This window comes from Nyctereutes procyonoides, unplaced genomic scaffold (assembly GCF_905146905.1).
Source record: "Nyctereutes procyonoides isolate TBG_1078 unplaced genomic scaffold, NYPRO_anot_genome, whole genome shotgun sequence".
Lineage (NCBI taxonomy): Eukaryota > Metazoa > Chordata > Mammalia > Carnivora > Canidae > Nyctereutes > Nyctereutes procyonoides.
The window spans coordinates 15697149-15711841 of record NW_026575146.1 but is presented as its reverse complement, the minus strand read 5'-3'; the positions used below and the strand labels follow the sequence as shown (position 1 = coordinate 15711841).

Genomic DNA, 14693 nt, shown 5'->3' with positions numbered 1-14693 from the left:
TTGAACAGTCAGGGAACAAGTAGAAAAAACTGAAAACAGCTCAAAAAAGCAAAAGAAAAATACAAAGCATCTTAAATGTATGTCAAGAGACATTTTTAAAAGTTTTTTTAATTTTTTAAAAATTTTATTTAAATTCAATTTTCCAACATATAGTATAACACCCAGTGCTTGTCTCATCATGTGCACTCCTTAATGCCTGTCACCCAGTTACCTCAACCCCCTACTACCTCCCCTTCAGAAACCCTTTGTTTCTGAGTCAGGAGTCTCTCATAGTTTGTCTTCCTTCCAAGAGACATTTTTGAAAGTGAATGTAATACAGAGGTTGTTTAAAAAGCAGATGTTTTGAACACAGCACTCAGTAACTATTTGCTAACTAATGCATCTACAAATGAAAATGAGCCCCTGCTACACAGGTGAGTCAATGCCCTTTTGTTTCTGGGCCAGCTTAGTAACACCTTTCAATTAACCTTAAATGATTTTTCTAAACATATGACCACCAAATACAATATTCTGTGACTCACTTTGTAATGTGAAAAATATTTTCACTGAAATGATCAGTGATTTAAGAAGCTGGTTATTTTTAGTCAACAAAGCCTACAAAATAGTTTACAGAACTCAGAAAGAAAGAATATGGTAAAAAAAAAAAAAAAAAAAAAAAAACTACCTGAAGTAGATCCTCTAGTTCACTCAACTACCATCAAAGTCTGTCCCCTGCTAATTTTAGAGCAGCCTGCATAATAAATACAGCACGTGAACTGTCATAAATGGCAGAGTAAACACTTCAATTATTTTTAGTAAAACTTGTCTAAGGCCTCAAAGACAACTACTTAAGCCTGGAGAATGCACACAATGATCAAAACATGAGGGTAAGCACTTAAACTCTACTGCACTCTGTGCCATAAAAATAATCATGCAAGCATTCACTCCATAAGCCTTCCCCAGTCTTCCTCAAGATCTAAACTTAGTGGCACGCTGGTTCTGAAATGTAAGCAGGAAAGAAAACAAGAATTCACCTTCAAGAAGTAGTTAGGCCACTGTACACTAAGTCACTTGACTCTTCCTACTTGACATGTAGAACTTGTCCATAATGTCAGTGAAAGAGCAAAATATAATGAAATTGAGTTCACCTTATTGAATCAAAAAAATGAACTAATCTTGGAAGTTGTCAAGAATTGTTTGTTTGTGAAGAGGTCCTTCAGCTTTTCCTGAGAACATCATGCAACTGTAGCTGTGGTAACTCAGGCAATAGTTGTTCAACAGATGGAGACTAATCCTACAAGTGCTAACAGATCAGTGACTCTTATCCTTCTCAAGTATGAGGGCTTCTGGTTAATGTCAAAGAATATAACATTTGCTCACATGACAGGAATTGAGCTTTTAATTTCTGTTCATTGGGACCACATAATGATATAAATTTACTATGAACTTAGTAACACCTTTCAACTCATTAGTTATTTTTTTTAAAAGATTCCTATTTATTCATGAGAGACACAGAAAGAGAGGCAGAGACAGAGGCAGAGGGAGGAGCAGACTGTCCACAGGGAGCCCCATGTGGGACTTGATCCCAGGACCTAGGATCATGCCCTGAGTTGAAGGCAGACACTCAACTGCTGAACCACCCAGGCATCCCAACCCATTAGTTATTATTAACAACAATCGCATCTACCTTCATTCTGAAAAAAATAGTACCTATTTACCCAAGATGTATTAATTCACTTTACAGACAAGGTTTGGTTGCAAATGGTTTGAGGACTTTTGCAAGGATCTGTGGCCCATTGGGACAGGCTGTCATATGGACTATCCCATCAACTGTAGGGCTGAAGTTACAGCTACTGGATGACAGGAGTGGGTTAGCAATGCTGCTCATCAAGGTTTTCTATCTGGTCACCCTCTCTGCCCATTACAAGGGAAGGTGACAAAGTTTTGCTTTTAAGAGAAAAGTTTCCTCTAGCAGAAAAATGGTTCTGGCCATTTCTCCCAGCATTCCCATATCCCTCTCCTGGGAAGGACATAAAGGCTTCTCTACTCTCTAAGTCCTCCTTTATCCAGCCACCTTAAGAAGGATGCATTCACCACGTGAAGAAGGACCGCTGCTTCTCCCTCAGGTCCCCTGTCAACAGCACCAAATTCAAAGAAAAAAAACAACAACGCAGGTCTATGTTATTTGTCCCAAAACAAGAAATCTAGCTATCTCTGGATTGTGTGTGAACCTAGGCCCCTTTGCATCTGCACCCACATGAAAAAGTATTGCTATGGCAACACAACCAGCCTTCTTCATCCGGCCATCTGGGTGCCCTCTCAGGAAAGGGAGGATTTATTCCATGAAAAATCTAGCACCTGATATCTTTGTTACCGTCTTCCTGGATGGGGACCTCGAGGGATACAAACAAATGCATCTTAGTGTGTTTTCTCCTTTACTATTCAGCACAATTTCCTGCTGTGTGTCTGCAAAGGAGCACATCTGTGTACACCAGCAATCAAGTTAGCCCCATAAAATTTAAATGATTTCACCTGCTCCCCAGACTGCATCTCTTTTTCTTAGGATTATTTCATAAACAGGGCAATTTTCCTAGTGGGACGAAGATCTACTAAGCAGTATTGTCATGGTAACAACAGCTCTGGATTAGGAATAATGCCCTGGAATTCCTGCCAGGGAGCTGGATACGAAGGGTTCTGGACATTGTACCCATCATTGCCTCCGCAGCGGGGAACGCTTTCACAAAGAGCTAGTATTTTCTCATTTATTCACAGCAGGGAAGCACAGCAATTTGGATTGCAGAAACTGATTTTGCCAAAAACACAAGAATGGGCCAAATGGCACAGGAACAAAACACTTGGAAAAGCCAACCATCTTTCTCTCTCACACAGATAGAGCATGAACATTTCAAAGGCAGTATTAGAGGGCCATTTCCTTGGCAAATGCTCGAAAAAGAAAAAGAAAACGCAATCCCACTCCCCTGTTCTATTAGAGGGAGACCTAGAATTAAAATAATTGAATTAGGCATTTTCACAATGCCCACAAAAGAGAGCTACCAATATTAACAGAACAGGACAAGTCTGTGTGGGTTATTCATTTTGTTTTATATTTTAATTAATTTTGTTTGTAATGCCACCAGGGCTTGGGCTAAGCAGAAAGAGGCAAATGCTGCCCTGCATCCCACACGGTGCTGGGGCTGGAAGGGGAGGACCACTGCTCTTTAGGGCAAGGATCAGCCTTTGAGAAGGAAAAAGGAAGGAGTCCACGATTCCTAGGTTATGTAACTAACGAATGAGTAGTTGAAATGACTCTGATGTCACTAGGTAAAGCTTGGAGCTCTCCCTCAGTATCATCATCCATAAAGCCTTGTCTGGAAGGTTTGCTGGAATCTCAGGTCAAGTGTGAATGGAAGGGGCCGGTGCTCTGCACCTGGCCAGGAATGGGACCAGGGCCTGCAGGTGGAGAGGCCAGTGCAGGGGAGGGTGCTCGTGGGTTGTCCACAGGCCAGCACCACTGTCTGTGGTCTGGGACGCATCTGGAGAAGGGGTTCTTAGGAGCAGCAGTCTGTAGAAAGAGCAGGTACCAATCATCAAGAGAACGCAGCATCTAGCTTTCAGCCAGCAGATGAGTGAAGGTATAAGCAGTGGGATCCTATTTTCAGGAGAAAGAAGGACAGAAATGAAGCTGGGGGCAGGGCCTCAGTCAAACAAGCTAGGATTCAAGACCGTATTAAGAACTGGAATAAAGCTGGGGAGTGAGCCAGTTGAATAAATCAAACGTGTGCTTTTTGTATACTTATCAAATGTCAATCTGATTAAAAAAAAAAGGAATGCCATTTCATGTTGGAACTTCAAATAAAGGCTGTAAAAGTTAAGACTGAAGAAGGGGCTAGGAAGAGAGAGGCCCCGGGGTGCAGCAGCCTGCCTCAGACTTTGGGACCAATCCAGCAAGCAAACAGAGCCCAACTTCTAGTGGGGCCAGGAATCCCTCAGAGGTGTCAGGATCCACGGGCAGGCAGACAAATGTGGAGTTCACAAATGTAAACCTTTGTGTCTTCCTCTGAGCATGGCCAGGAAGGTGAAGACTGACCTGCTTGTCCCAGTTTGCCTGAGACTTTCTGAAATTCAGCTCTGCAACTCCTACATCCTGAGAATCCCCCCAGTTCTGGGCAAATGGGGGAAGCTGATCACCCTGCAGGTCACTGCCTGAGTCCAATGTCCTGGGTTCTGTAGATCTCATTACCCGTGAGTGACAGGTCATCAGACACCAGGACTGACGGGTGGGATGGAACACTTGGAGTGCATGTAATAGTAACGCTGCGTGCTTTCCTCTCACACTTCTGATGGATGTTTTTCAAGCTTTAACTTGTATTTCAATGAAAGGTATATGGCCCAGTTATTTTAAGAAGGGCTCTGGAAGGTGGGTTGTGAGGGTCTGGGAGAAGAGGAAGGCTGTCTCTCCAGGGTTCCTCACTCAAGATGCTGCTCTTTGGAGAGGTGTCCTGAAAATCTGCCTCACCCGCTCCAAGGCTGTAAGCTCATTCCACAAGAGATAGGTCACTTAGATTCTGAGTTCAATTAAAGCCATATGACGCTCCAGAACATCCTCCCCTCAATATTTGTATGGGTTAAATGAGAGTCCACTGACCTGGAAGATTTCAGGCGGAATTTCCTTTAGTGGAAGGAACTTACTATTTATCACCAGCTTGGGGAAGGAGCTCACCCTGCATTCAAAGGTCCATCAGTACTGTTCTTATGGCTTTTTAGTTGTAGCATTATTTCCCTTTTCATGCAATATTTTTCTTCAAGCACTATCTTTCCTTTCCATGCAATATTATATCATTAAAAAAAAAGATATGGGAACTAAATAGATAATCCATTTAAACATAGGCTACTGGTAGAACTCAGGCTATCTGTGAAAATATATTTAGGTAGAGTACTATTAAATTAACTCTGAGCTCCAAAGGTCTGTTTTAGCTGTATGAGGTGTCCTGTCATTTTTCTTAAAGATTTTATTTATTTATCTACTTGTTTATTTATTTACGAAAAAAAGGAGAGGGACACCTGGGTGGCTCAGTGGTTGGGTGCCTGCCTTCAGCCCCGGATGTGATCCTGGAGTCCTGGGATCGAGTCCCACATTGGGCTCCCTGCATGGAGTCTGCTTCTTTCTCTGCCTGTGTCTCTGCCTCTCTCTCTCTCTCTCTCATGAATTAATAAATGAATCTTTAAAAAAAGAAAAGAAGGAAAGAAAGCAAGTGAGCAAGGGCATGAGTGGGGGGAGGGGCAGAGGGAGAAGAGAAGGAGAGAGAGAATCCCAAGCACTCCATGCTGAGTACAGAGCCTGACATGGGGCTTGATCTCACAACCCTAAGCTCATGCATGACCTGAGCTAAAATCAAGAGTCAGGCACTTACCCAACTGAGCCACCCAGGCACCCCATGTCCTGCTATTTCTTATGCATTCAAGAATATTCTAAATGAAAGCTAATGTGGTAGCATGAATGAGACAGTACTAATTTCTATATGTCATTTTTGATGACGATGGCTTTACCAGTAGTATTGGCACCATTTATTCTGTGTGAGGTCAAAGAATGAAGATTTAATCCTATTAAAGGGAAAGCACTGTATGAGTCTCCAGTGACTTTCTGTCCAATATCCTTCACTAGTTTCTAGACTCACGTCTTTCTGGCTCTTGACACAGGAACTGGACTGAAGCAACCCTTGGGCAGTGCCTGGGCCTGAGTTACTTTCTCTTAATCTTTTGAAATGAATTTGATGAAGACAGTATTTGAGTCCCAAGCCTGAGATGGTAAACATAGCATTAACAAAGAGTATAATTAATTGGATTGAAAACCACACCCCAGGGATCCCTGGGTGGCACAGCGGTTTGGCGCCTGCCTTTGGTCCAGGGCGCGATCCTGGAGACCCGGGATCGAGTCCCACATCGGGCTCCCGGTGCATGGAGCCTGCTTCTCCCTCTGCCTGTGTCTCTTCCTCTCTCTCTCTCTCTGTGACTATCATAAATAAATAAATTAAAAAAAAAAAAAAGAAAACCACAACCCAGATGGGGATGGCCAAAATCATGGTGTGGTTCCTTCTTTGGAAGAACAAAAATTATGTTTACAAAAATCATGTTTATAAAAATTGTCCCTTGAAAGGGAATGTTGTAAACATTCTCAAATCTGGAAAGTCCCTCTCTGTAGCAATATTGGTATCTGTGTGACAGTTCGTTAAAATACAGAAAGATGGCAGCTATAAAGAGATGCACAGTGAGGTAATCTAAAATTTAGCCTAACACTACATAATGATATTAATATTCTTAATAATATTAATTATTAATTATTCTTAATAATATCAAGAATATTAATATTCTTAATATTTTTCTATTTTCTATTTCTTATATATTTATCTAAAAGTGTGATCATCGATGATGATGCTTCGGGATCAGAAAGCTCAAATGTTGGTTCTCGATGTTACATAAACATGCCACCATGGAAACTGCCCACGAACGTGTGTATGCTTAATGGGTACCAGTATAACACCTGGTACTTACATTTTAATAAGTTGTAGATTAGCTATCAACAATGAACTATATAGGCATATCATCAAAATAGGGAAATTATGGTCAAGACTTAAAGGTTTGTTGGGCCAACAGAGAACAACAAAATCAATAACAAATATAGACATACTCAGTTCTGTGCTGCTAGAGGCTGTCAACTAGGGTTGCAACATGCTCTTTTCCATGAACATATCCCACACAAAGACAAAAGTAGAGGAATAGAAGAGGAGAGAGATCTTTAGGATGAGAGCTTTTAAAATCCTTTAGAAAAAAAATGAAAGCAAAACCACAGCTAAAGGTACTACCTATGTAGTTTATAACCTGGTCAATAAGTGACAAAAGCTATTTAACCAGTATATTGGTTAAATAATGCTGTGTAACAACTATCAATCTTAGTGACATAAAGTAATAAGTATTCATTTGGCTCATGTGCTTGTGGGTTTGTTGAGAGACTGCTGATTTAGGTTTGGGGAATTTTTGTTAAATAAGCTCTACTCCAAATGCCTCTCAGCCTCCTCTGGGGCCAGGAGGCAAGCCAGGGAATATTCTTCTCATGGTGATGGCTGAAGTGCAAAGAGCAAGCCCAACCATAGAAACACATTTCAAGATTCTACTGCATCACCTCAGATGGTTACCTACCAACTCACATGGTCAAGTTCAAAGTCAAAGGGCAGGATATACATTCTACCTACCACGAGACCAAAGCAAGTTACATTGGCATGTCTAATATCAATGGACCCAGGGAGGATTTTCATCCAATGGAAAAGAGGAGGACATGAATATTTCAAACAATGACCTAAACTACCACATTCTTCTGTCACCTCAATAACCAAATATATGTTGAATCACTAAACCCTATCCTGGCAATTGAAACAATGCCACTATGATCAGCTATACTGGTTAACTTTGGCCACAAAAACAAACACCCTCAAATCTCTGCAGCACACTGGGACGCACTTAGCAGACCAGACCATAGTTTCCCGAGGAAATAGTTATTTCTTGGCCACATTCCATGTGGCAGCTACAGGACAGCTTTCTGCAGCTCTGTTCCAAGTTGTGGCTCTTCTCATTCTGAGACCCACGCTGAAGGAACAACACCAATTTAGGATATGCTGTTCTTGTGGCAGATGGAAAGGGCAAGAGAGCTGTCAGGAATGCATGATGCCTTTACAACTTCTGCTCTGAACAGGTACCTTGAGCCATCAAGTCAGATAGTTGAACCTGACTCAGTGGGGAAATATATCTGCCTGCAGAGGCGCGCTGCTGCAAGTCCTACAGCCACGCGTGGGAATGTGGAATCCTTTTACAGAGAGGGGCAAGGAGCTGGAAATCTATTTATTGCAGTGGCATCTGTCACAGATGGTACCACTTTGTGATAAGAAATGGTCACTGAGCAACAATCCCAGCTCTCCACTACTTACCAATAGACCTAGTCTACTACTATCAAAAGCCTAAGCACTCTTAAACACTTGCCCACTTTCTCATCTATTTTGACAAACACAAATTTAGTTTTTAGGGCAATGGCTATCTCTTCAGACCAGCGTTGCCACCCAGTGCATCGTGCAATCATACACACAGTACCAGTATGTACCTACTGGATGAGCATGGAGAGTTGGATTGATTGGTAACTTATTAGGTGTAAGGAAAGAAATAGCACACTACAAGTAACAGGTAGGAAGTAACGTCAGGCTGATGCCAAAGAAAAATTTAACTGCAACATTTGAGAACCTTGCCTTATGAACAAAACTAAGGGGATGGCCAGGGCAGGAAACAGTTCTATCACTGACACACTCTCCAGGTCAGAGGACAACTGTGGATGCTCTGTAGACAACAGGACACATTACTGTGCTATGTTGTGCCTGGGCTGTAATGACTGTAGACTTGCCAATAGTTTGATTTTATTTTTTCAAGTGTGCCTTAAACTTTGTGAAGGCACCTGTGTATATGTCTGAGCTAATTGTCCTTCTGCATTGGGTCACTGCCTTGTGTTTCACACTCAGCCCATCCATGATTCTCTCCAGTTTCTATATACTTAGATTCTTTCCATTTTCTAAATTTTTTCAACTTCCTATAAGTTCCACCCACTTGCCTCATTTGTATTGGTTTTATATTTTTGGACTTTTCTTAACAGTGAATAATAGACTATTGGTATATTCAGAGAGCCTTACATTCTCATCAGTTGTATTTCTAGCTTCTAGCTGTGGCTTCAACAAAGTCAGAAGCTAGCTGGGAAGCCTAGGGACCAGTAATACAGAGAGCCACAGTTTATTTGCTCATGAAACGAGTAACATCCATGTGAAATAAAACTGAGATTATTTACTGGATAACCAATCCTCAGAATAATCTACCTCATTGAATGTTGCAAATTAAATCCACCATAACTATTTCTTCCCATATCCTCCTTCTATTCACAAAGTTCAGGGGATTTGTATAAACCTAGTTTGTGGTGAATTTAGGCTATCTTCCATAATATAGAGTATTATTTTAAGCTAGGTCTTTTGACCCTCCTAAAATAGACCAGGATCTCTCATGACAGTGATGGAATAGGATGAGGTTGGGAGGTGGCTAAGGAAGACAGGAAGACAGCATCACTGCCAGGCCTCTTAGGGCTGCTGTGCATTAGGCAGATCCTTTCCAATTCATTCTAGCTTTACTGCAATCTATGATGTGAACCCTTAGGGTGAGGTGGGAATTGGACAAGTCTTAGAGGATGGAGTAATTTACATGATAATAACTTCTTCCAAAAGTCAGGATTTACTGCAAAGGGCTTCTATGAAAAGTGAAAGCAGAGCACTGGGCAATCAGCATGGGCATGGGTCCTTGGGGTTATACCCAGAAAGCGGGGGTGCCAGCTAAGCCAGCAAAAGAACGCAGATTTAAAGTGACTATGTAAACATAAGGTTTGCTTTTCTACTTACATCATACCATTTTAAAAGGTTGGAGATGGATGGGTTCAGTCTGAAGACATGTGTTTAAAAACTTAAAGCACCCTTTGAGAAGTAGATGATTCTAAGAGTGGGATCCTGTGAGATGAGCCTGGAAAATCTCCTCATGCTAATAAGCAAAGAAGCATTCTGGAACTCCTTGGGACGTGGCAGAGAGACCCTGGAATCAGCAAAGATGAGCCTTATTGGTCCAAAGATGGGGCAATTTGAGTACCAACAAAGAAATTACAAAAACTGTGAAAGACTGAGTCATAGGAGGTAGGTGTAAATCCACGAGTTCATAATGAGGCTTCAAACCCCCCACAGCATAGAATTCATTGATTGCTTTTGGAGAATGCAGGGAATCAACTCATTACTTTGGAAAGAAAGAATTACACAAGTATCTTGCCTCGCCTATAAGAACTGTATCTCAGAGTCAGCAAACAACTGATGGGAGAAGTCTTTATGGAAGTATTCCACTAATAAATGAACAAATCATGATAAAATGGGAATATTGTCATTTAAGCCTCTGATGAATTAATAAACACAGGCAACGGTGATCTGTGGCAGCTAACACTACAAAAGAAGAGATGGGCAGACACAAGGTGTCTCTTAATGGAAATGTATTAAGTCAGTTACGAAGTAGGATCACCAGAAGTATCAGTCGTAAGCCGGATTTAGCTCTAGATCTACCTCCCAATTGATAGGGAATAATACAAGAGACAGAGGGTCATTCGTATTAAAGGATCCTAAGGATGTAATCAACCAAAGTTAGACTGCAGAAAAGTCTACAGAAACAAAAGACAGAAAGAAACCTTAGTATTCTTTACTACCAAGGTTGCAAGAAAAAGAAAAGAACAGGAACTCACAGACTAAAGACCGAAAAAGCTTATCAGCCAATCACAATGTGCAATCATCACTGGACAGTGGTGGCGAGGGCGCTAACCTCCTGTGAGAAGCTCACGTCTGACTTCAAACTTGAGTTTCAAATGGGGATCATCTAACTGCTTAAAACCAGAGCTAACATGTCTTGGAAGCCACTGGATCCACCATCCATGATCCTTTACAAGCACTACCATGTAGAGCATTAAACTACTTCCCCTTTGAAATGTCTCTAGAGTGCTCATGAATTGGAAGTGGCTCAGTGGGTCTACAGGAGCAGCGCTGAACTGGACACCATGGGACATGTAAAAGCAGCTGCTTCTGGGAATCATCCCGTGGCCTTTCAGCAGTACTCATGATAACACACCGCATGCCTAGTTAAGTGGCATTTTTCTTCACAAGCCATCGGCACACACTGTTTTTTTCTCTATTTTTAAAACTTTGATGTAGATCTGCCATATGCTTAGCTACACATACAACATCTTCAGGATACTGCTGAACGAAGAACAAATATATTTATTGGACTATTAAAACTGAGGGAAGATTATCATACATTCGATCCAGTTTGCAAAGACAAAGGTTAATGTAATGAAAGCAAGGGGAGAGGGCAGCAGGGTATTTTTTCCCTAAAAGGAATCCATAGCCCAAATGTACCCAAAGGAAAACAAGGATTGACTCATCTTCATGGTTAAAATAGATCATGTTTTATCTTTATCACATAGTGTATGATCTGTACACCCCTAGGTACAACATCATAATCCAATGTTGATTGGTCAGTTGAAACCTCTATGATCACAGAGGCTACTGCTTGCTGCTGAATGTAAGCATGAAGGAAAAAGGTAGAAATCCAAGTATCTCTGAGGTTGGGGACATGACATTAAAACTAACAAAGCTTTTTTTTTTTTATCAGAACGTTCTATCAAAACCAACTAAGGGCTACAAAAAAAATCGATGTTAGCAACCTAATATTCTTCAAGGTTTATATCAAAGATTTATATCTTCTGAAAAATTCTTCTCTAATATTCCTTTTATAATAAGCCTTCTGTCATTCCACCTTCACTTAGTCTTCGCAGTAAAGCATTGCCATATATCTTTATATATTTTCTCTAATTATTTGGTTGTTATCTCAAATATATCTGTATGTTTTCAAAGGCATAGCAAATCTTCCAAAGAGCAAAGAATGAGTCTCCACCATTTATCTTAGTGTAATGACACAGAAACACCCAAAAAGCCTTTGCTGGAAAAAAATAAAAAAAAATGGAGGAAGAAAATAAGGGACAGGGGGAAGGTAGTCCAGCAGCACCTGTAAGTCTAAAGGCTGAATATTACATTATTGCTCACACTCTCATTCAAATAAATAGTATTCCAAGACTACATTTAAAGACAAATCTTCAGACTACACTGAATGTCAAGAGAAGATTTATAGTTTGTGTGACTTAAGATGAATGAATAACTTTATAGTATGGAGTTATAGTAAGTATAATAATTCAAGTAACATGATACAACTATTGACACATGGACCAAGCTACCAGTTGACCTCAACTCTTGTTATCACAACTCCACAACCATGTCTTCTTTAATGCACCTTGTGATTCTTCCCAAGGGTTTTTCTTTTTTTCCTTTTTAAAAGCCAAACTAAAATGATTAAGTCAGCTGCTCAATAATATGTGCATAAGAGACAAATTAATTCATCCACTTTAACAATGCTTGTTACTAGTAACAAATAAGATTACCTCCGAGTAATTTGGTGACAGATATTTCCCATTGCATTTGGCAATGCTCCTCAGAATTTTTAAGGCTTTATCCCCTTTCTTCCGAGTAATCAGCCAGCGGGGAGACTCAGGAACCACCCTGGCAAGAAGAAGACTTTTTTGAGTTATGTTTGGTAATTTCAAAAGCTAAAAATTAATGACTTGAGTTTCTCTATCAAAATAGATCCAGCAAGTAGGTACAAGTTTAGGGGATTCTGAGAGTTTAGAATATGCTCTCTGAAACACAGATTATCTCAGAAAATTTATAATGGAAGGAAAAAATGCTCACTTGATAACTAGGTCACTGGTCCTAATAAAAATAACCAATATTACATTGCTCTTGTAAGACCAGGCTGTCCTAGAGCATAGTGTCCTTGATTACACATATGAAAAGAACTGGGATTTAATGAGCATTTAGGAAGAAGTGAAACTCAATTCATGTAAGCTGATTTCCCCATATATTAAAATTAAATTAGAGAAATGATCAAAATACATTGACTTCAGTATGAGTCAAATGCATATAACCTGTAGCTTTCTGATAACTTAATTTTCTCATGCTCTTAACATTTTCTTATTCCTCAGAAGACTCCTGAATAATATTAATTTGCTTAATAGAACACACAGAAAAGCAAACAGATCTCATTGCATTTAATTTGCAAGTTGAAATATTGGCAGATATGGTTTGTTGCCTTAAAGGGTTCATGAAGATACTATAAAATAACAAAGCATAATTAATACTCTATTTAGAATTTTATGTTTAGGTACTTTATTAATTTATTTTAATTACGACAATTAGTCAAATAATAATCTCTATAAATTCTCAAATTCTCTAGAAATTCCCAAAGCCCATAGTCACTCTGGAGATGTCAGGAAATCTCTGTAGTTGCTTTCACTTTCATAGTGGTTTAAAAGCGCAGATTCTACATTTCTGTGGAATAAGAATAAATTCAATAATGATCAAAACCACTTTACCAGTAATAAAGGAGGAAGAGAAAGCTGGGCAGCGTTATGGCTAGCTGAATCCCTTGCCAATTTGGGATAAAGTAGGCAATTCCAGGGAGAATGATGATTCCAAGAGTGAAGAACATTTGGACCACTATTCCCACAATTCTCCTTTGCTTTGAACCTACTATTTCTGTTACTGAAGGAAAACAAACACAGAAGTTAGGGAAGCTCAAGATCAGCTCCAAAATAAACAAACAGAGAGATGTTACATCTGTCATATCCATCAGCATTGCTAGGATGCTACAGAACTCTTAAAGGTACGAAGGCTTCCATACGTGCTGGAGCCGTGCTTTCTGCTCTCTCCCTTCTCTGCCAGTTATCGGCAAGCACATGCCACGTTCATCCCACACACCCAGCCCAATACCCTCCTAAGTATACAAAGAACATATGTGTTGGTTTTAAGAAAGCTTAAATGATGACTATTTTATCAACACAGAAATAAAATAAGCTGGCTAGATTTCTATCATGGTATCTCTAAAGATTTGCATATTATAAAAGATTATTTATGAGCAATTATGAACATTATAATTCTACAAATAATTTTTTCAAGATCACAACACAGTTTTCATCAAATGATGATTCTTTTTTCCACAGTGCTGGGCTTTCCATTTATGTGATATTTCTTTAAAAATCACATGGGGAATTTTACTGCTGGCATCCCTCCCCTTCTCCCACCGCCCCCCCAAATTCATCCATTTCTATTTGTCATCAGTTCTATTCCGATCATCCTGGGATATGCTACCTTAGTTGTGTCCTAAGATTACAACTTTGAAGACTCACCTAGACTCAAATCTCCTTCATATTCTAAAGTTATCCCTTCTGCGCCAGCCAGCGACAGGCAACCTTCCAGCACTCTTTCCTTCCTTGTCCCATAAAAGGATTTTTGAAGAGTCCCCAAAGTGGGCACTGCTTGGGGGAGGGATTGTCTAGGAGTAATGGAAGGGACTAGAAGCCTAACAATCTGGAGCAATGATCAAAAAGGTGCTATTGTGTCTTCCTGCTCACAAATCCACCATGACCCTTAGAATAGGTAGCTGGACATCACTAGAAACAGAACCAAAGTAGCAGCCAGGACTTTTCCCAGTAAAATTAGCAAAGCGCAACCTGAAGTTTTTCTTTCTTTTATACCTAGAAGGTCAAACTTTCTAGTTATGGAAGAGAGCAGAGGTTCACAAATGAGATTCTCATTTGTAGGTCAGATCTTCAGGGTAAAAAGTTCTCCATTTGAACAAAAGGAGAATTAAGAAATAATATTTGAGAACACAGGAATGTCATCTCAAACGCTTTCACAGAAATACACAGAAAATGCTTTAAAAATGTTACAAGGAACTGCTAAAATTTTTATAGAAATTAATCTCTGATAGGGATGCCTGGGTGGCTCAATGGTTGAGCGTCTGTCTTCGGCTCAGGTCCTGATCCCAGCATCCTGGGATTGAGTCCTGCATCAGGCTCCCCGCAGGGGAGCTTCTCCCTCTACTTCTCCCTCTACTTATGTCTCTGCCTCTCTCTGTGTCTCCCTCTTGAATAAATAAATAAAACCTTAAAAAAATAATCTCTGGTAAAGCAAAGCAATAACATGCTAGCAGTATAGCAGTAC

The 14693-nt window shown here is 40.2% G+C and overlaps 1 protein-coding gene across 2 annotated transcripts in view; it reads right to left on the bottom strand.

Annotated features, from left to right (window-relative positions):
• SLC22A3 (solute carrier family 22 member 3) overlaps positions 1-14693 on the bottom strand; it is an 87579-nt gene that overhangs the window by 27427 nt on the left and 45459 nt on the right. For both annotated transcript variants that reach the window (XM_055310103.1, XM_055310104.1), the window contains exons 4-5: positions 13064-13232; positions 12074-12191 (exon numbers count right to left, since the gene is read on the bottom strand). In XM_055310103.1, the coding sequence (XP_055166078.1) occupies positions 12074-12191; positions 13064-13232 (287 nt within the window). The remainder of the gene's footprint in view (positions 1-12073; positions 12192-13063; positions 13233-14693) is intronic.